The sequence below is a fragment of the Solea solea genome, chromosome 4 (genome assembly GCF_958295425.1).
Source record: "Solea solea chromosome 4, fSolSol10.1, whole genome shotgun sequence".
NCBI classification, from domain to species: Eukaryota; Metazoa; Chordata; class Actinopteri; order Pleuronectiformes; family Soleidae; genus Solea; species Solea solea.
This window is the reverse complement of record NC_081137.1, coordinates 16,264,110-16,287,378: the sequence shown is the minus strand read 5'-3', so window position 1 is coordinate 16,287,378 and position 23,269 is coordinate 16,264,110. Positions and strand designations below refer to the sequence as shown.

The 23,269-nt window shown below is 41.2% G+C and overlaps 1 protein-coding gene across 5 annotated transcripts in view; it reads left to right on the top strand.

Annotated features, from left to right (window-relative positions):
• The first annotated feature begins 8,572 nt into the window (after window positions 1-8,572).
• dscama (Down syndrome cell adhesion molecule a) overlaps window positions 8,573-23,269 on the top strand; it is an 80,192-nt gene continuing 65,495 nt past the window's right edge. For 4 of the 5 annotated variants that reach the window (XM_058626428.1, XM_058626426.1, XM_058626427.1 and 1 more), the window contains exon 1: window positions 8,575-9,747. In XM_058626428.1, coding sequence (XP_058482411.1) covers window positions 9,705-9,747 — 43 coding nt within the window. In that variant the 5' untranslated portion in view covers window positions 8,575-9,704. Of the gene's footprint in view, window positions 9,748-23,269 lie in introns of all 5 variants that reach the window. The other variant, XM_058626429.1, reaches the window with a different exon arrangement.

Genomic DNA, 23,269 nt, shown 5'->3' with positions numbered 1-23,269 from the left:
GTAGAAGATCTTGTTTTGCATGGACTGCTGCATCACGTGACCAGGCCAACATGGCTACCTGTTGTCCTCTGCACATCCTCCCATCCTCACCATTTCTAAACACCAGGGTTGGCCGCGCACATAAAACAGAATTACCAGGACATCCTCTAAGAACATAATACGTTACTTAGACACTGGGCATCTGTTCGTATGTCCCAGCAATATGCAGAGTAAAGGGGAAGGGCGGTGAGGTGGTGTAAGGAGAGGGAAGGGAGGAAGCTTGAGGCTGGGATTAAAGGGGAGCTGTGAAGAAGGAGAGGAGAGAAGGAGCAGAGATGACCTGAACACATGGTCCATCCGTAAAGCGCTTTTCTTCTGTGCTGGCCCTCTGCCCTGAACAGCCGGGTCATAACCTGAGCCCCCACTGAGTAGTGTCCCATTCTGCAGTCAACAGAGATCTGTAGGTTTTATGTGTAGGTTTCAGTTAAACCTGAAGTTTTCATTTTCACTTCAGGTTTATTGTACTTTAAATGGTTAAAAACCGCCTTGCAAGAAAAACCTATAAAACCCCCATAATATTTTTCGTTCAACAATGCATGTCCTTAATTTATGCTTTAGAATGATCATTTGAAAAGTCCTGGAAAGATTTTTTATGACAGTGTCATCGAGTGTCAAAACTTCTAAGTTGTGCATACAATCAAGTCCTCAGCAATTGAGAGTAAACAAAGAGAATACAAGAGAAACATGGGAGGAGGTAATCCTTCATTTTCCCATGCTCATCTGTATATTTTCTTAGATAGGTCTTTAGAAGGTCACTTTCACTTAAATTGCTTCCCAAATCTTAGCAATGCCAGGTCTCTTTCAAACATAACTGGCATCTGTCTGCGTATTTGAGACAAAGCAGTTAATTGACCTCACAACATACTGCATAACTTCACCAGAATCAGGCTAAAAAAAGTTGGACAAGCTATTGTCTTGGGATTAATTATTTAGAAACCGTTCTTTTCCCTCCACTCTCTGTTAATATTAGTACAGACTGAAGCTGTTTAATTTTCCTCCCTCCCTCCCTCCCCCCACCCCCATCCTTGCCATGCTCCTCAAATCCAGTCAAAGCACCAAGAGAGTACAATGTTTTGCACAAGGTGACTTCCAACTCCTGACAGGCATTCTGTTGAGTAAATGCTGAAGATGCCCCAGGGCAGAGTGCCAGCACCGGGGCCAGATGGGAGCCCCACTCTCTACCTGCAACCCGCCCCACCTCGTGTCAGTCTCCTGACACCCCCGTCCTGCCATCTGTGCCGACCTGCCCCCGGCTGTCACCAGTTCAAGAGCTGATTGTGGTGATTTCTGCTTGTGCGTGGCAGCCGACAACACAGCTGTGCAGATGTTGTCAGTGGGACAGCGAGGCTAACATCTGTGCTCCCCGTGGAAACAACAGAGCACTTTGCAAGAAAGCAACCCCCCCCCCATCTCTGTGATATTGTGTCAATGAGCTGACAGACGTAGTGCATAATGTCCTGCGTGGGATCATCTGCATTGCCCCCCGGCTCTTATAGAGGCCCCCGGAAAATCCCACACTGTCATACACAACACCACCACTGCATAATTCCTTGACAGTTCCATAAATATGTTCTGGGGATTAAACCCAGATTAAGACACTGTAAACTAGACAGATTTGCATCCACATACTAGATCACAGTGATGGGATAGTGACAGCAACAGTGATTATGGGTTACACAACATGTAATCCAAATACCATTATGTTTCTTAAATCTGCATCCCTGCATAGTTTTATGTTAGGGGGCATAATAGAAACCTTTCAGTGAAAGTGAACCAGCTCACACGTGTTTTTCTGCGTAGGTTGTGACCCACTGATTTTCCTCTTACTGCATCCTCTCCCCCACCCCTCCCTCTTCATGCTGCTTGATGTAGTGTGTGGCATGTGTCAGGTAGCCCTTCATTACCACCCTGCTGGTCTCTCTCTCTCTCTCTTTCTTTCTCTCCGTCTCCCTCTCTTACACACAAACACAAAAATGTACAGACGAGAGAGAGAGAGAGAGAGAGAGAGAGAGAGAGAGAGAGAGAGAGAGAGAGAGAGAGAGAAGAGAGAGAGAGAGAGAGAGAGAGAGAGAGAGAGAGAGAGAGAGAATAAGGAGGCACAGCAGAGAAGGGAAAATGAATAAAAGGACTTCATACATTTTTATGACCACACCGATAAGGTCATTCATGTGCTGTGGTTACTAAGCAACGCTGCCACCCCATATTGGACAGTTACGCACCAGAAGAGTCAAACTCAAAGATGTTTAGAGCGACTGTTCCTCTGTGAATGACAGGCGACCCACCTCTTGCTTACCACATCTCTGGTCAAATCCCACTCTCAATTACGATGATCAATCCTGCATCAAATTATAAAAAAATGTTTTACATTACATGCACATTTTAATGTTTCATGTACTATTAGTGGTTAATGTTCCTGTTCATCATTAATGTTTAAACTACTTTTCTGACTAATTGGACTAATTGGTCACCAAGATGTGACTTTTATCATGTTAACTTTGATGTTGCTTTACTTTAGATTGTTTTAAAAATAAATATAATTTCACAGTGGAATCTACTAGTAGGTTAATAAATGCAAGCTTGTCCTGGATCTGAGCTGGAGTGACCCAGATCTGAATAAATAAAAAAAAAAAAAATAAGATTTCACCTTATCAAACACCGCCTCCTTTCATCAGCTAAATAAACCAGCTATCCTAAAAAACAAACGTTGACTTAGCTGTGGATGACCGTGCTGTGCACTCAGTCAAGACTGGACAGGAGAGCACTGAGCTGTGTGATGCAAAGTAGTCAATGACTGTGATCGATGTATGGATTTGCTAAGGTGGGCCGTCAAGGAATCTTTCCCTCTCCACTCGATTGGTCACTGCTTTATGAGGCAAAGTGATTATGAGGGGAAAAATAGTGTTTTTCAGCCCTGTCAACTGGGGCTCTAGCGAACATTAATTTAGTTCTCTCACTTAACCAGTGTGCATATTTGGACAGCAACTAAACCTTTGGAGTGCAGTCATTTTGTGAATACTTCTCTCTAGATCTAATTGGTACAGCTTGAATGAACATTTAAAAGTTAAAATAAATAATATAGCACAGAAAAGAAAAGAGAACAACACATGTGAGGGTTAGTTTTAATGTCATCGAAAGTCTGGCAATAGTATTTTTGTTTTTCTCTTTTATGCCTTGTAAGCATTGCATGGAAACAGTACATTAACTCAGTACTAACACACACACAGATAAAGGAGGCCAAAAGTATTTGAACAAATATTGATGATATTATTGATTACATTAGACTTCATCAGTTAAACTTCTACAGTTTGAACATGCACATACTCAAAACTAAGATCTCAATCATTGTGAATTGAAAGATGGTTTCCAGGCTGCTGTAAATTTTAGTTTTGAGCTAAACCTTTGGCAAAGACAATATCTTGTCTGTCAGATTCACAATGACACAATAACAAAATGTTTTCGGTAAAAAAGCTGCAGAGTTGATACAGTTACTATGTCGTTTATGAGCTGCCTCTGAGAATTTCGTCCATTACCGTTTTTGTCGCTGTGGCTTTGGAAGCATAAAATCATTTCTTGTGAAAGTACCTGCAGTGGGAAGCTTATGGCACATAGCTTATTTTCAAGCAGACACAGCACTTTCCACCCTCTAATGGCGAGAAATTACTCTCGAAGGGAACACGATTTCTCCATTTCTTCATTCTGCAGACATGTCGACTCATTAAACTTGAATTGTGACTGTCTCACAGTGTGTTCAGAAATTTATGGTTGGAGAGAAGGATTCAAAGATGATCTAATAAAATGAGGGTCTGCGGATGTATCTTACACTACAGTTCCTCTTTTCCTACCGCGCAAGTTGATTTGAATTATTCAGCAGTCTGACCCAGGCTACAAAGCCCCATGTTCCTTATGAGTCTCAGATTGGGATGAACCTGCCATCATTGGTCATCTTTAAGACATTATCTCATATCTATTTTATTGGGCTCCTTAAATATAATCAAAGTACTTGAGCCTTTTTGTTAATAACAGCTGTAAAGGTTTTTCCCCTGGGAATCCAACTCTTTGATATGTAGTTTAATGGATATAATTCCTTGTAACACTGGCTTTTTTTTGGAACTTGGTTTATTAAGAACAGTGAAAACATTCATTCTAACTGTGATGATGAGATGCTGCATTATTGTGGCATCCATTGAGCGATCACTCACTTACCAAATGGCTTCTTTGGTTTAAAACAATACTCTGCTCATGCTGAGAGACGCCAACGTCTTGTTTCATTCTCTTGATTAGATTCCACTATACCACAACTGGTGTTGGACTCCATGTAAGTCGTGTGTTCAGAGTAATCGGCAAGTTTTATCCTTGAAGTAATCAAACCTTTCGGATGCTGTGTACCGTTTGTTGCACGCTCTGAATGCTGATCACTTAATGTGACTATTTGTGAATATATAAAAAAGATGCATGACACATTATTGAGAGATTGATAGTTCTATCTTCTCTTTTTTTATCCTGCTTTGCTTTGAATCGGAGTGCATGTGGAGTCATTGCAAGTTTACGTTTTTATTCACGCTCAAAGCTGTGTTGTTGTGTTGCAGAGCAAAGCATGAGGATTTCCTCTCTGACAGCTCAGACGGGTCAAAGCGATGTTTGCTTTAAAACACAGCAGGATGTTTCGTGTGCTTCACAGCTCTGTTACCAGGTTCATGATTAGGGACAGCAGTGTTTACAAAATGATGACATTTCATCCCGATTTTCATGTTAAGTTTTCATCTTCAGTTCATTTGAACACGCCGTTTACCCAACTCCACCTCATCTGCTGTCCTTGTGTGTTGCTCTAAATGAATGGTAGATGTAGCTTTGTGTCTGTTTATATGAATAATCATGTGATATTTGAGCAGCGTTACTCGCTGTTTTAGCGGGAAGAACACATCACACTCTCAGCAGGGGTGTCGAGATCAATTTCTCTAATATCCAGCAAGTGTCGACTAGCCTTTTTTTCCTTCTGCCACACCTTCTGTCAACTTGCCGTCTCTTTCTCTCTTTACAACCACTGTTCTACGTTTCTGTAATGTTTCAGAGATGTTTAGTTTGGTAACTCAATATGGACACACCTCTTTTGTCAATAAATGAATTATAGTAGCTCATCACCAGACATGGAAAGAGTAAATGAAATATTCTACTCAAGTAAAAGTACCACTATTTTGATAAAAATGTACTGAAGTACAAGTACAGTTCTGGTCTAAAAGTAAAAATGTACTCAAGTAAAAAAAGTAGCTTGTTTAACATTTAGTTACTTTTTTAACAAAGTTGCGGTTCTTTCTTGTGTCACATAAATCTCACATGAATTGTTTTTAATTGAAGGCAAACCTTTACAAATGAAAGTGCTGACAAAATGAAATATGTCAACACATATTGTATCAGTCAAAAAGGTCACAAATGGCCAACATTTTTTTTTACTCAGTAACATGTTATTTAAGATGTAGCGAAGTGCAGTACTAAAAATATACCTAATTAAAAACTTTAAAAAGTACTTGATTACTTGATTACAACAACGCGAGTAAATGTAATTCATTTGCGTTCCACCTTTGCTCATCACTAACTGCTCACAAGCTCTGAAGGATCTGATCCCTTGATAACTGTGTATTGCTGAAGTATTCAGTGTCATTCTGTCGATCCATTTTGTCCAGGCTGAAATATCACAACAACTGTTATCTTTATGTATTCCAACAACAAAGAGGAGTTGAGAATGTCTCCTAAGTTGTGTGTTGTGATATCTGTTGCTGGCGATTACCACACACCTGTCTTTCAGCTAATGTCTGATTAGCTTTGCTTTGTAACAGATTTAATGAGCTATAGCCTTTGTGCCCGATCTGGAGGAGAGTGATGTTGTGTGATGTTTATTTTCTCACAGAAAAAGGCAGAAACGTGTCAGACTTGACTGACCAGTTCTTGTAACAACAGATACATGTATTCTCAGTAAAATGCAGCATCATAAATCCACAAGAAGTCGTATGTAAATACAGCATGCAAGTGTCACATTAGTACACAGTATTTAAAACACATTTAAATCAAGTCTCTTTTATAAACCTTTATCAATCAACATCCACAGCTGTTTGATATTTAACTAACAGCCGTTATTACCGCACAACATATCATGGAGTTAAAGCAGGGATTAGAGAAATAGGGATTGAGCTCTTATGAGTTATGGCCGTATTTTAATCCAATCTCTGTACCCCAACTATTCACTGGAGTGACACCATATGGCTGAGTGATTGGACATAACAAGACAAAAAAAAAGGCAATCAGGAGATGGATCAGTGCCAGGACAATTTATGCGTGTGTGTGTGTGTGTGTGTACTTGTATTTGTAACCTCTTTGGGACCTTTTCTGGCATAAACACTGACCTTGTCAGGACCACTAGTCCTTATGGAGACCAAAACCTTGTCCTAATAAGGCAAATTTTCTATTTTCGGAGGAACTGGATATGGCCAAGATCTGAATTGTGGTTAGTTTAAGGTTAGGTATGGGCATTAACTGGTTATGGTTAATATTAGGGATAATACTTTGTTAACGCTTTCAAAATGAATGAAGGTCAGTGTGTGTGTGTGTGTGAAACTCTGTTGGATTATGGTTCTTACACTTCGCTTTTATTTTCTGGATTTTATTAAATTTTATAGGTTGGATAAATGTGATGGTCTGCTTTCAATATCATTAAGTTTTAAAGTGTAAGTCAGTCAGTTGATTTGATGAGTTGCCACATATACGAGGGACCTCTGAGTTTTTTGGTGCTCTCTGTATTTGCAGGCAGTCTGGGAAAGTAGTTGAAAGTAGTTGATTGTGGCAGCGTTTACAGTATATGATTTCTAGGGCTCTCATATGATTTCGTTTAAACACCAACGCTTGCAGTAAGTGACATTTAAAAGTAAAAGTCACAGAACTAGTATAGTACACAAATAATGCACATTTAATTAATTTAAGATACTATTGTTTTTCTTGTAGATTCTCGACTGTGAACGACTTAATATGCATTAACAGAAAAAGACGGGATAAATAAAAAAAAAAAGCCATCAATGCCATTCAATGAAAATCATTCCTCATATTATGGTCCCACTCTTTCTGTTTTATTCACAGTCCTGCAAATGACTGCACTTTCCTGTCTTTAACAGTGAATCTTCTGTGGATTCCCTTCTTTATATAACGTGCCAATTCATGTTTTGAATGATTTCTCCTCTCAAGTGCTAAGTTGATGACAGTTTCATGATGACAGCTATCCGGTTGGCCAAAGCATTAGTTTCAACAAGCTGTTTTTCTTTGACATAATTTGTTGCACAACTTTAAAATGAGAGTTTCTGTCAAGAACTCCATCAGTGGCTTCCTCTTCTTTTTAGAAATAGTAAAGTTGCATTCATGGAGGAAAAGAACCAAAATGCACTTGCAAAGCAAGTAGAGGAAAAGGGAAGTGTGCGCGTCAGAATGAGTGTGGCACCCTAACTGGTTGAACAACACGCCACCGTCACTGCTGGGAGCCGAGGAGACTGGCGGGTAGTGAGATCAGACAAAATCAACACAAACAAAAACATACTTTGTATACATCATGTGAGGAATAGTGTGTTTTTCTCCCTGCCGTCTTGGTTTTGGGTGGCTGGAGTCTAGTGATAATGATCTGTTTTATTTTGGGGGATGCTTGGCTGGAAGCCCATGCAGGGGCCAGACAGGCGGTGACAGGTCCTGCATTCCTGTGCAGAGCATGTTCATGTGGCGTCTGATGCGGACGCTAAGTCTAAGAGAGAGACACCGCATCATGGGAGGGGGACTACAGTAGTATAGCCGGGCTCGCCTGCTATTCCAACATAAATGGGCCATGCTAAATTCATACAGTCACATGGCAGCGGATGTCACTGCAGTTTCTGTCGCGTCTGTGCCAGCAAAATCTTTTCAAATTCCCACGTATAATGCAAATGTGATTTTCTCATCACAACAAAACATGGTCGCTTAAGATAGGAAGGGAACATTTACTGTCTGCATGCTGCCTTCAACTCCACATAGACAACACTTCAAAGAGGAACACTGCAATTCAAAATAGACATTGTTTAGGAAGGTCACAACTAATCCATCCAAATAAGAATCTCCCTTTATCTGTGACTGCTTCAGTTTCCACACGCTGCCTCCTCTGTGGTTTGATTGGAGGTGAACACATGCAGTGTGGCTGTGTGTGGATGTCTGACATGGCTGCTGTTTGATGCCCCCTGGTGCATTGGGGGTGGTCGCTGCTTATATTTGTCAAGGTCAATTAATGAATGCAAGGGTTAGGCTGGCAGGATCCCCAAAACACCCCCAGGGCTCATAAATTATCCCGAAAACACATTAAAAGACAGGATGTGATCTCCTCCAATTAAGATAATTTAGATTTTCCCCACCAAATGCCTACATAGCATCCAGTCAGGTGTAGCCTACATCACTCCCTCTCCCTTTTCTCCCTCCCCCTCCCTCCCTCCTCAGCATCCTTTCTCCAGCCTGACACACCACAGCAGTAGCAGCAAACCATAGAAGGATGTCCCGCATGGACTAATTCTCTCTTGCTTATGTTAATGCACAGTTCTCCCTCTCAGAGTGGGACACTTTGATGCCTCTCCTCAGTGATAAAACAAAAGAAAAAGGTATTTTTTTCTGCCCCCTTCTCCCAACGCTCCTTCAGAGGCTCAGCTGTGCGCCCCCTCCACCTCCCCACCCCCTGCACCTTTAAGGCAATGGAGAGGGAGACCAGCGGCTGCGGAGAAGGAGGCAAGGGTTTATTCCACTGCGCTCTGAGGCACGGCAGGTTTTAAGCGCAGGGACCAGTGTGCGCAGTTTGTGTGTGCGGCAGCAGCGGAGGAGAAGATGCGTGTGCTTGTTGCTCGCCGGACGGAGAGAGGCGGCGAAGAGAGAATGAGTTTTCAGCGCAGCTAACAATCAACTCTTTGCGCTTTTTATTGCACGGAGAAACGAAAAAAAGAAAATCCAACTTTTACGCATTTTTATTTCCGTTCCACCTGAGACGACATGATTAGCTCTTTCCCCTGCAAAGAATTCTGATTTGTTTATCATTTATTGGTTATTTTTCTTTCATCTGGATTTTTGTTTTTTGTTATTTTTATTGTTTACGCGTAGAGTTGGGTTTGCGCACAGGCTGCTTGTCCTATATGCGTCTCATCCAGTCTCTGACTCAGCAGCAGCAGCGGCGGCGGTGGCGGCGGCGGCGGCACAGCTCACCTGCACCTGAGCGCACCGAGCACAGCTCCCTCATGTTCCTCTCGCAGCAGCGCTCCGACACTGGGGGACGACTGCACTAAGGCCCGGCGCGGCGCGGTGCGGTTCGGTGCGGTCAGTCCGACAAAAAGAGGGGGGGGGACGCACACAGTTGTGGATCATATACTTATCCCCCGCTGTACCAGGAGACAATCAGCAGCAGGAAGAAGCTTAAACCTCCTCCTCTTCATCTTCCCCCCAAACGTGAAGAATTGAGGGAGAAAAAGAGAGAGGGAGAGAAAGAAAGAGAGGAGAGATTTTTTCGAGCTCCCTTCCTTTCATTGCAGTTGACTTGTTGAAGGAAGAAATAAAAGAAAGGAATAAGAAGAAAGAGTGCGGGGAGATAAGAAGAAAAAAAGCATAAGCCTGGATATTGAACGGAGCGGGGCATGTGGATATTGGCTCTCCTCTTTTCTCAGTGCATCTTGAATGGTAGGTGATGCGGTTTTGCACATTAAACTTCAAGTTTATCCCACAGGACAGAGGTTACCATTTCTTTCTAAAATTGTCTTCAAGCATTTCCACTCTGAAGATATGGATTCAGTTCTTTTTTTCCTCTGTGTGTGTGTGTGTGTGTGTGTATGTATGTGTGTGTGTGTGTCCTTCATTGAACGCAAGAACAGGCTGTTGCTATGTCCTGACACAGGCAGTGTGCATGTTTTTTTTATGGGTTTGATACATTGAACATTAACAATGACAAGGATTAAGTCAAACAACGGTGAAGCACTTGTGCATTTTAAAGAATTAAGTTTGTTTTGACCTTTTGTTAAATACGCACAGAGAGAGGGGGGTGGTGGTGGTGTTGGTGGTGGTGGATGAAATGTAGGTTGAGGATATAGGTGCAGCCTGCAGCTGCACAAGCAACACAATTCAATAACATTAAAAGGCATTTTTTTGTAGCTTTGTGTCAGGACAGAGCATTTTAGGCCTTACATGAAATTTCACAATTTGCTTCATTCATTTGTTGTGTCTTGTAAGCAATCAACACTGCACTGGGCCTCATTTTGTAGCTGCATTTTCCTGCATTCCTTTTTATATATAAATATATACATATATATATCAATATATATATGCTTGAGGTGCAAAATAATCAATCCCATTTTCACGTTTTTGGCTTTTTCTCCTATTAGATCAATCTGATCTAACAGATTTGTATCTTTTATTGACGTGCTCGTCTTGAGTTTGTTTATGATTTGCATTCACTCGGAACTATCGTTCATTTCATTGAACTGATTTTTTTTCATACGCATGAAGTTGTTTTTTTAATTCAAACAAAAAAAAAATTCCTTCACCGAGAAGTATTTTTTGTTGAAATTGTGCAACATATCCTGCAATTGCATAGTAAAAATAATAAGTTAAAAAGAACAAAAAGCATTGAATGGAATATGTTCTGCACATGTGTGAGTGTGCGTTACATGCTGTTCGATTTATTGAAGGTCCTCTAGAAAACAGGATTAAATAGGTTGGCTGTGCCTTTTTTCTGGCATTGCACCCGCCATATTAGAAGCACAGACATGGAGTCATTTTGGATTGGAAGAAAAAAAAAGACGAGCCCTATCACCCTTGTCCAAGTGCACATCTCGCTAAATATGTTGTTATGCACAGCAAATTTCTCAGTGTTTTTATTTAATTTTTGCATTTGAGGTTTTGCAGATTTTTTGCAGCAAATACATGAAGGGTGTGTAAGGGAAGGGGGGGGGTCTGAGGACAACAGGGGGCTGTGGGGTAAAGGGTGGGATGTTCGTGTGTTGGGGGGCAGAAATGAGCGCAAAAGAAAAATGGTGTATTTTAGAAGATCCTTTGAAATGTACGCAGAGGAAAAGGGTTAAACCAATCAAAAGTGGACACAATGTGAACTGAGTATAGATGACACGTCAAGCAAAGATGACAGGAAAACCATTTTGTGCCTTGTTTAAGGGTTCAATGAAAGCATTGGTTATTTATAGGGGAGAATGGAGTAAAAAGCAGTGATGGTGCAGTAGCAAACAGTCCGTTCTGTTATCGAGGCGAGGCGATTTCATGAAACTGAGGGGACGCTGATGTCCATTTCAAATCTCCCCTCAGTGCTGATGTGCCGAAATGTCTGTTTGCTGAGCACGCTTTGCTTGTGAATGGCTTTTTCAGTCTCTTTGGTCCAGGCAACAGCATTTGCAAAATGGCTGCTGCTAGAGACATCTACATGGAAACTTTGAATGGCAGCAACAGCACTCGTAATTGTGATGAATGCTACGTTTGTGCTCACTGCGGGTGCAGTGCCATTCATATCGACAGACGGTTCATTTGAGGCTGACCTTTTATTATTGATTCCGAGATTTAAATGTTGGTTTCGTGGCAGAAACTAGAATGATCCGGAGTGCAGTATGACAATCTTTCTCTTTCTATTGTGCTGCTGTAGCGGAATTAAAGGGCCGGGGTTGTTGATCTTAAGCTGTAGTCGTTATGCCGCTTGTTGTTTGCTTCCACTGGACAGTTGAGCGAAGATAAGACTTAATGAGGAGCTTCGGTATAGGAGACGCATGTTGAGATAGAAAGGTGTAGCCTGACATGAAGGCTTTTAGGTTACTGAGGTTGTCTCTATGGAGACCAGGGTAATGAGTGTTGTTGCAGTGTGAGCTCTGCTTGAGCAACACTGCATTTTCTGTTCAAGTGACCCTGGCAAACCTTCCTGATAAATTGCATTTATTTATTTATTTATTTATTTTACTAAGAATGCATTATTTCAAGTCATTTCTGCTTTTTCAAATGCTTAATACATTTATTTTTATATTGGAATTCGCATAAGAGAGTAGTGGAAAATAGAAATAAAGAATTAAAACTTTTATCCTTCCCTTGTATTTGCCCTGCAGCTACACTCTGAGTTAGTCATGGTCATTTATGAATAGTCCCTATTGTCCGTTTTGCTCTGACTTGTCGTTTGCCAATTTGTGGACTAATTTTAAAGCTCGTCTGGTAGTAGATACACAACAATTCACTGGTGTGGCGAGAGTAAAATATGCTGAGAGTTCACTGCAGTGGTGCTTGAGCCTTCTAAAGTGCTCTTGCAAAAGTGTCTATTAAAATCTAAATGGAATAGGAACAACATATTCCAGTTGTGAAGAGATGAAATTGGGGAAATGGCATAATGTTGTTTTTGCACAGCTACACCGGGAGGGTGGGGGGGTTGGGGATCTGACACATGCTCAATTGGACACTAATAAGCTGTGTAAATATACAGCGAAGCTCCTCAGTTGGCTTTTAGTATCACTCTGTGCATGTGTATTTTTAGCATTCAGTTTAGGAATAGCGAGGGGCTGCTGGAGAGATGGTACCTCCATTTATTAAAACATTCACTAAGCATTTTCAGTATGACTTAACCCAGACATCAAACATGATTAATGATTATGCAGAATTTATTTCCCCTTGACATCTTTTTTTTTTTTTTTTCAGTTCAGATCATAACATAACTGAACACAGCAAACTGTCTCTTATAGCTTCCCCAGGCTGAGCAGTCATTTTTACAGGATTAAAAATACAAAAAACGCATGCATCTAAGTAAGTACCTGTCACGAGCAGTTATGCTGCTCATTTTTATGAGTAGTAAAACATGCACAATATTAACCCCAGCGAAGGAGAGGAATGATCAGCGAGACCACCTGGGTTCGTAATGAAAATACTAAATTCCGTATATGGACACTGTTCAGCGGTGTGCATCCATATCACTTCACCAATTAAGGACTACTGATTGATTTTAATATCTGCCCGTAGTTTGCTAATTCATCCAGAGGGAGACATTTGTTGTGTAATTTTTTGTGTAGTTTCAAGATATGGGTCACACACCGGGCTGCTCAAAAAAGTGATCACACAAAAAGAATCTTTGATTTTGAAGAACATTTCATACATCTAGGGTAGAACATTCAAAGCAATTATATTTTAAAATGATATTAGGATCATTTCTATGAGTCTTTTATTGCCCTGCCCTAGTTACAATCCCTTGCACATCCAGTGATCTGTGATTTTAATCACTATTTGAAGGGAAAGTGTTTAATGAATGTTTGCACTGAACGTGTCTGAACAGGCTTCACTAAATATGAATAATATTAATATAAACAGAAAAATGCTCACTTTTAGGAGGGAGGGATGATGCACAGCCTCTTTTTCCTCAAACTTCTACACGTTCCTCCAGGTGTCAGGATTTTATTTCTCTCCATAAACCACCAAAACAATATTGTATTTATGTGTCTTTTTTGGGCCGTCTTTTCCACTTAATGACTGCACATTGAAATATTGGAGTCGCTGCATTGTTTTGACCAATTACCAGCAGTCAAAACAGCCCAGCGAAGAGGTCAGATTTAGGCCAGTGGGAAAAGGGCCTGGGCAGACTAGTGTCTTCTGGTATACATCTGTCACTTCACATAGAGCCAATGACGGGCTGACAGAGACACCGCAACACACATCGGCCGACAGCAACTGAGTTCAGCATAACCCTCCTCAATGTAGGCCAATGTATTTGGTCTGTGATTATTCTTCTCATGTCTTATCGTGCTGAATAGAGCTACAATATTGGGTCGATGGCAATTATTGGGTATTAATCAAATGTATGATAAAAAAAATTCCGTTACAAGACTGGAAGTACAAGTACAAGTTGGACGTACAAGTGTTTATAGATATATTATCCATCCATCCATTTTCTACCACTTTATCGTCTACAGGAGGGTCACGGGGGGGGGGTGCTGTGCCGATCTCAGCTGACATAGGGTGATAGGCGGGGTATATACTGGACTGATCGCCAGTCCTTTGCAGGGCCACATATAGAGACAAACAACCATTGAACCATTCACTCTCACTCTCACACCCCATATTGCATATTTTTGGACTGTGGGAAGAAACCCGGAGAACCCGCAGATAACCCACGCACACACGGGAAGAACATGCAAACTCCACGCAGAAAGGCCCTTGTTCTTCTTGCTGCAAAGGCAAGAGTGCTTATAAATTTAAAAACCTATAATTCATGAACCAGGTTATTTTAACAATGGCGTCTGTTATTTCTGTTGAAATTATGCATGAGGCTTAATACCAGAAGGTATTACTGACATACTGATTTTGTGAACTCACTACTAGCTTTAGGATTTGTCATTGCCACCGGGTCAAGATTTTTGTGTCACTCCACTGTGTGCGCTTGAACCCGAGCTTGGCTGCTCAAACAAGAGTAGACTCAAGCATATGTTAATGGGTGCACATTGAACTGTTATAGGTTTCATTTAACCCAGGCCAGAGTGCTTAAGGAGATGCTAGTGTTCAGTGAGGCAGAAAAAGAGGAGGAAAGAGCAAAGGGGGGCGACGATGGACACAAAGAGACAGTTTGTGTTATCAGCCTGATTTTCCATGCAGAAACAGGCCTATTTTAGGCACTTAGCAAGCATCAGACATTTATACTGTTGGACACTGATTAGGACGCAATAGTTTTCATGTCGCATTCAAAAGGACAAAGTCAAAGCTTTTACTTTATCATTCTGTCCACTAAGTTCACATTAAGTGAGAGATGTTAACGCCCTTTTATATGTGTTTAGTGTGGATAAATGAAAGAAAATAAAAGTGTGATTATTTATTTAATGTCATTTTCAGTGGCATTAAAGTCATACTTTACAACGTATTTTAAAGTGGTTGCCATGTCTGTTTATGTTTTCTTCAGCATTGTTATAGATGCTGGATAATTAAAATCACCTGGTTAACACAATGGCAGAATCTGTTCTACACAATCAGTTACCAGGTTGTGTCCCATGTATTTCAAGATTTGAGTTTCCAGTGGCATCACATGGATGAATGTACATTATTAGAGTATTGGTGGACCATATGTTTCGGTGTCTGTGGACTGCAACAGTGACGTAACACCATGATAATTAGTTGTGTTGTCTGTGTCTGAAGACTTTCGTTATAAAATAGGGCAGTAGGTTAATGCTTTGACCGCACAGGTACAGCAAGACATAAGCCAAATGGAGCTCAGGATATGCTTAAAATGAAGGCCCTAAACAGAAGTCTCTTCTCCTTGTCTGGGGTTTCCCACATTAACCGCAGTTTCTTATTCAATTTTATTTTAATTAAGGCAATTTTAAATATCTAACATGGCAGACACAGTAGAGATGTAGCACCAGACAACTGTATGTTATATTTAACTCAACTAAAACACAGACTGTTGCTTGTTCTCCATTCAGACTCGTACAATGAGAGCTTGGGGCTGGTTTGCAGGTGTAGCACAGCTAAGGTGACCCACTGCACACTGCACATGTTTAAGAGCCAAGGAAGCCACTGTGAGACGATTCCCTGTTGAGTTTGTGATTTCTTCCGAGATCGTGATGAATGTAGTTATCATGAAGCCAAGCAGATGAAAAGCCAGAGGCAAGAAATGCAGGCAGGATGAGGGGGCTTTCTCCAGTGTCATCTGCACATTATGCATTATTATACACTGACAATTTGTGACAATAATGTGTGTTTACTGGCAGATGCACATTTGCATTCATTAAGTTCTGTGAAAAGCGCAAACACAGTGACTCCCAAGATCAGTTTGGGGTTGATTATTATACATCTTTTCTACATTTATGCAGAAATCTTGTACCTTTTTTTCCATGTCTAGTGTGAGTATGTTGGCTAATTTGTCAAGTAGTGTTGTCTTAACCCCCAGAGTGTGTATTTCTAAAACAAAACTGCAGCAGTAGCATTATGTACATACTTTTGGGAGAACAGGACGGTGATGGAGGTGATGAAACTGTTGCATAAATACTTTCCCCCCCCCCACAGAGACTCGGCCTGGTGGGGTTTCCTCATGTGTTTGATGGTTGTAGACACCTGTCTGCATGCACACAGTCATCAGCTCATTACAACATGTGCCCAGTTTAATACTGTTTATGCATCTCCCTGAGAAGAAGAGAATGAGTGAAGTACCCCGCACTTTTTGCCAATATCCGATATGCCGATATATCGGGAGAGCTTCGGACGATAACCGCTCCCCTGCGCTAAACCGCAGAGGTCATTTATTCTCTTCTGTAGTGAAATTAACATCATATTTTGCCTACTCACGCTGCAGCAGATGCAGATGTACGTTTTCTTCATTGAGCAAAATAGATAAACGTTAAATAAATAATAGCAGTACAGTAGAGGGCGCCAGCATTGAAGTCAATTAGGTAGCGGCTATTTAGTTCTGATCTTGCTGTGTTTGCAGATATCCAATTATACATTTTAACCCTTTAACACCGAGTGTATCGCAATAGACACGTTTGTGCAAGCGCACTTTGCATTACTGTAATTATGCTATGAAAAATTCCAATGGTTTCTGAAAGCTGAGAATTTGCATGTCAAAGCCAACATGTGGTTATTACGGTAATTTCACTTTCGCTGTTGCAGGAAGCCAGCCAATCAGCGTCTTTGTGGCCAGAAATGGAATAAAACTTGTCCATTGCCTTTTTTTGGACATTTAGACAAAAATGCTTATGCTGTTTTATGCATAATCTGGTGTTCGTGTACAACTACAGTGTTCATTTTATGTTGTTAATACACTATTTTAACATGCAGTAAATTGTAAATAACGGCCAGATATTGAAAGTTAGTCTGGAAAAATGGGCAAAAGCACTTCACAGGATAACTACTCGCCCGTTTATGGTTAAAATAAGAAAAAAATAAAGTCCAGTCGGACATTTTGAGGCTTAGGTGTTAAAGAGTTAAAGCCAATATCTGCTGATACCGATATCATCCCGATAAGTACCTTCAAATCACCTCACACTGAACAGTATGTATTGTATGGTAAGATGGTGCTGGGGGAATATCTGTTTGACTGTGGTTCTCCTCAGAATAGTAACTATAACTACGCAATATAATTATTTTTACTTATAACATACAATGACTCCTGAGGCCAGAGTTGTCTGAAGTCTAAATGATGTACAGGAAATCCTGACATTTAAATGGATTCGTCTACACAAGTATAATTCTCTTTTTATCTCTTTGACATAATATTAAGTAAAAGCACCGTCATCTACTGTCTTAATTTCATTACAGTTGGAAAATAAAGGAATTATAGAAATTGTATTCATCTTTAAATTGCTTCAAACGGGATATATTTCATTTCTGGGATGTTTTGTAAATGACAACCTATTTATGCTCTTGTTTATGTGAGACTACACAGTAGAATGTGATTTGTAACATGCATAGTGTGAATACCCTTTGGGACCATATGAGTCTGCAGCAGCTTTGTTATATGTGTAATATGTCAACAAAGATACAGCAGATATGGTTGAATGTGTCAGTTTGTCAAGTTATATCGACAACAACAACCTGAATTCTGTGGAAATAAACAAGGGCAAAATGCCAAATGAAGGCCCCAACAGTGCAGTTACTGAAAGAACAGACGGTACATTTTGAACCCAAGATTCTCAGGTGGCCAAGTCCCCGCGCTGCGGCTCTCATAACAACGTAGACACGTCTGTAGCGTGGAGCTCCACAGGAGCAGGGTGTGGCTTCACCAGGTGCCTCGAGAGGGAAAAAATAATATATAAAACAAATAGGTAAAATGTTATCATTGTCATATTTTATGTAACTCGGCTAAACATTTTAACATTAAATGTTAAGGTTTAAGAAATAAAATGAAACCATGCAATTTTACTTACACTGTACCAAAGAGAAACGGAACAGTACAAAAACCAACATTGTCAACAAGAAAATGAACCAGATCTGACTGACAGTGTTTTCCCTGGTGGCTGCCTACTGGACGTATTCATTAAGCGTAACCAAATGGCGCTGATTAGCATTCAGGGTCCAGCTCGGTCCCTGTTGCCTGAAATGTGTAACATTTTCAAACATTCTGGCAAATGTTCCATTTAAGTGTTGCTAGCCCCCAGCTCCACTCCGCTCCAGTCTCCGCACTATCAGGCCTTTCCCAGAAGTGATTATGCTAATTGCTGTTTGATCAGATGATTAAATTATAATTTGATTAATCCCAGGCAGTAAACGCTCTGAATACATTGATGTGTGTTTTGCAGCCTGGCAGTGTTAGCAGAGCCTGCTGTCACACAGACAGTCGGTCTGATACGTATGGTCCAGGTGTAGGACAGGGGGAGAGACGTATGTGTGACTGCGATGGGAGGCAGGCAACATAAATGAAAATGCTGCTTGTGATGTAGCATGGTCCAGTAATCACAGAAAACACGATGATTAATAAAGGATGACTCTCGTTTGTGTGCAGACTGAGTGCGGCGCTAATGCAGAAAGCTGCCATTTTTCCGGCGATTGCCTGTCTTTGTTACTCTCAATTAACTGTGTATCCATCAGGGTGATTTATAATAGCGCTGTATAGACAGTCTCCTGTAGGAGTTAATGAATAGGTCCTATAGTCAATGTCCACTATAGGATTCAGAGCAGCTCTGGTTTCACACGCGGGGTTTTTAGGGCGATTCTTATTTGGTTTCAGTTTTGGTATGTTTCTTCATTTAAGGGGGAATTAGTGTGAGGTTCACAGATACCGTGACACGGACTGACATGCATTGGTTCACTTTGCGTCTTTGCATAAGCGAGGATCTTCTCTGCAGTGAGGTCACCGAAGATGAAATACTCTTGCCTTTGAGGCAAATGGAGGGCTGTTGAGTGGAGGGTGGAGAGGGACTCCATGTTGGGGGTGGTGGAGTGGGGGTGTTTGATATTTTTCTGCCTGAGGATGGCTGTGAACGGAAAGGCTACGATGTCTAGTCATCTGACCCACAATTCCTTTTAACCCCCTGGACTTTGATTTGCCCTCCACTGTCAACTGCCAGCTCATTTCACCTCATTGTTTCTCTCGTAAACGGCTTTCGTTTTGGTTTTGTCCTCTCAGACGTTCAAACATATTTTGTCTTTTACACATGATTCAGACAGTGCTATTTTCTGTTTATCCATTTAGATTTAAATAATAATTGCATTGCAAAACAAACACCATGATTAAGCAAGTGTATTTAATAACATGATGTGCAAGCAGCTATAAATATGGACCCTTTCACACTTTGCTTCAAATTTGGGCGCTTAATGCAGAATAATGCAAAATGATTTATGATAAAAAGAACAATTCCTGCAACCAACAGTATTGTACATCTTGGATTTCTGAACAATTGCAAGGATTTAGTCAGTAATAAGTAATCTTCCTTTTAAAATTCTTTTTTTGTAGCAAAAAAACCCCAAAATGGTATCTTTATGGACCTGTAAACCACAGCAGCACCTCGCTGCTTCTCTTCTGTGGTGCAGGAAAGCATTTGTGTCTCATATGAGAGCGCTGTTGTCTGTATTGTTAATGTCAGTAATTAGGGTCATACAATTATAACAATACAATGTGTTGTACTAAAATAGAACTATAACAAATTTGATATATACAATATTTGTAGTACACTTTTATGTATAGAATGTTTTGTGAAATGTGTCAGGAGCAATAACACCTTTATAGAAATAATCTTTTATTTATCATGATGATCATTAATATTGACTGACCGTTATTGGCTGGTTTTTTTTTGGTTTTTTTTTTAATAAAACACATGACAAACCAGACAACAGTACAAATGCTGTTAATGTCAGTGCTGTACAACATTTTGCCGTCACATTTTTGGCCTCCACTTTGCATTCATATTTCATTTCAGCTCTCAGTCAACATGGTTTGTCACCACTTTCCCTCAGTGATAATAATGTCAAAATATGCTGAATTAAAAAAAGTGTTTAGGAACAACAACTGACTAAAATGTGCTGTACAGAGTTTCTCCTCACCTCCTTTCTTAAAAATGTACGTCTACTGTTATAACCAGGTGGGTTTGGTGTGTATCTACAGGCTGCTGAGTTGCACTATAAGTACAGTCCTCTATGTAGATCAACTTCAAGCTGTTGACATTCCTCCTTTAGTTAATCTCCCCGCTCATCCTTTCCTGCTGAGTTTAATGTCGTCCCTCTCAGCTCACCTGAGCTATCTCTCGCTCTCTCTCTCTCTCTCTCTCCCTCCCTGACAGTATCAAGCAGAGGTAGTTGAACTGAAACAAAAATAGTGCCACTCGTCCTTCTAAACTCATATTATGCTACATGTAGACGCAGTACTAAACTGTTGAGACAAGAAAGTCAGTAACTAAAAGCTTTAACAGAAAAGCACAACGCTGAACGAAGACCAACATTTGCATCAACAAAATGGCTGTGAGTAATGTGTAACTGGTGTTAAGCAATCAGGTAATTCAGGACCTATTGATGGTCTCTTGCAGAGTTGGTGAAAATATTCCGTCCCGAAGTCGGTATTCTAAACAATTAAGGGTAAATAGGTAAACAGGTGTAGCACGTTTGGATGTCAACCTAGTCTACCAGCAGTACACCAGCCCTTGAGAAGCTCATTCTACTACTTTCTACTTCACTGTGACTGAAAATGGTAGAGACATTGAGGATGTCCCTCTGTCCAATCGAAACAATCTTGCACATTTGACAGATTAGTCAAAGTTAAAGCATGTTAACAAGTAAAATAATGATATATGGTGCTGCCAACCAACCAATACACTGGGATACATGAATCATATGTTTTGCCTAGTCATCCAACAGATTTTGAGATAGTTCACAGAAAGAACCTGCTTCAGTAATCCAGTTTCTAAAACATGTCATGATTCTACAAGGTGTGATTTGGAGTCTGTGGTCTAGCTTTATTTAGGAACATTTAGATTCCATATCTCGTGCAGTAATGTATTATCTCTGTGGCTCCCGAGCTTTAGGAAGTAACCAGCATCTACATCAGTATCTGATTCATAAATGGTATTCATGTGGAATAATATTAGAAGCTGCTACATCAGGTCTGTTGTGTCAGTACGGTGCCGCGTCGCTTCAGAAGGTTAATGGAGCATAATGCATAGCCGTTTTTATCCCTTTCTCTTCCTTCTCATGATTTGCCTTTGCACATTAGCGTCAGCGGCAACAGCGAGCGCTTGCCTTTCTTCTCGTCAGCCATCGCTCTGTCGCTTTCCTCTCTCACTCCTGCTGTCACAGATAATTTGGACTATTTGTCCATTCCCACCTTGGTGATGTAACTGATTAAGGTCTTCAAAGTGCTCAGCACGTGGGAACTCCCTCCTCTCCTGTTGGCGCTCATGTAAATGAGCGTTCATATGCATCAACTAACCCTCTCCACAGTGACTCGCATCTCACCCTCCAGAGAGTTGACATCAGAGGAGGGTATCATTGGTTTTACATAGCGGCTGCGTGGCACAGAGCACACCGCTCAACATTATTCATGAGGGCAAATTGGGAGCCGATGATTTGGGAGAGTGAGGGGAACCCTGTTCTCTGATCTGTGCATCACTTTACTCACATCAGCGCAGCACTTGTCTTTACTGCTTATTGTGTAAGCCCCTAGGGTGGAGAAGAGAATGGTGAGGTTGTGGGGGTGGGGTGGCAGGGTTGGGCGGGGTGGATGCTTACTCACTGTCATCGTGAGGCCATCCTGTCCTCCACCCCTCTCCATCCCTCCCCCTTTCCCCCCACCCCAGCCCCCACTCACCCCTCCCTAGGCGGTCTCTGCAGAGCTCTGCCTTAATTACCTGCATCGCCTGCCATGAGCTGTCAGTGTGACTCAGTGCCTGTTTGGCCCAGTGGAACTGCCCTAATGTCTATGGTGCCCACTGTAGCGCCACAGACGATCTGTGACCCGGTGAGGGTCACACTGTGACTGAGAGCCAAGTGGGCTTTAATGTTTAAATACACTATTGGCTGTGGGCAGGGCAAACATCCTGTGGCAAATGGCTAATTCAGTGTGAAAAAAAAATCACAAGAGAGAGTGCCAAATCAGACAAATACGATCATTTGAAGCATCAATGAGATTTCCGTGTCATTTGAACAAGAAAACAAGAAGCTGCCTAAGACATTCAGCAATAGTTGATTAATGGTATTTGGTAAAGGTAAACACAGGCTGAGCAAAAAGCCCCTGACACATCAGTGGGCTAATGCACAGTCTAATGCATAGGCCTGTTTAGGTTGTGCGTTAGTGGGCCCTGTATTGATCAGACGTTTACTTAAATAAATTGCCTTGGTGAATAGGAAGCAACCGCTGATGGGCATTGTCTGACAGGAGATGCAGGGGCCTTACTGAGGAAGCGTTACAGGGGAAAATATGGTTTGTTCTTTTTTGATGAGAAATATTATGGAGGATGTTGTTTTTAAACTTTGACTTACTTCCCGATGTCAAAGTTAGGTATGGGCAGCTATTGGACAGTCACTGGAGATTCTTCAAACTGCTGCAGTCCTTATGAGGAAGCAAAAAAAATGTCAGTGCTCAGAGGGCAACAACAACAACAAACTCCAGTGCATGAGAGCTGGCGAGAGAAATGCATTGTTTACAGTGTGATGATCTGTGAAAGGAACCGGTAATAAGATGCATTTGTGATGTAGTCAATGACCCTGGTCAATTTCATGACGTCTGGCATGTTGAGGTCGAGGAGTGGCTTCAAAATGCATTCAAGAAACCTCCCAACGGTCATCACATTTGCAGACATGAAGTCCACTAACTAAATGCTTGTTGTTGGTGGTGGTAATATATAAACCACAAATGAGGTAGTTTTTGTAGAAGAAATTGTCTTTTTATGAGTGGACACGTTGATAATAAAAAAAAAATTCAGTTTTGTATATTTTTATATAATCACAAATCTTTGAATCATACTTTCAGTGCATTATATTGTACGCTGGCTAAACTGCATCCTCTTGTCATTTAAAGCCTCATGTCTGTGGTCTCCCAGACATAACCACTCACCCCCCCCCCCCCCCCATCTGACATGCCTGCATGCACTCTCCTTGACCGAAGCATGTCTGCTGCCCTTGAACTCCAAACTTAGTAGCAGAGGCTCCACAACAGGAAGGACTGCTTTAGGAGTCACCTGCAAAACCACGGTTACAGTCTTCAGCGGGGCCTGCCACCAATAGGTGCTGACATCTGGGACATTGCCAGACATTATTTCACACT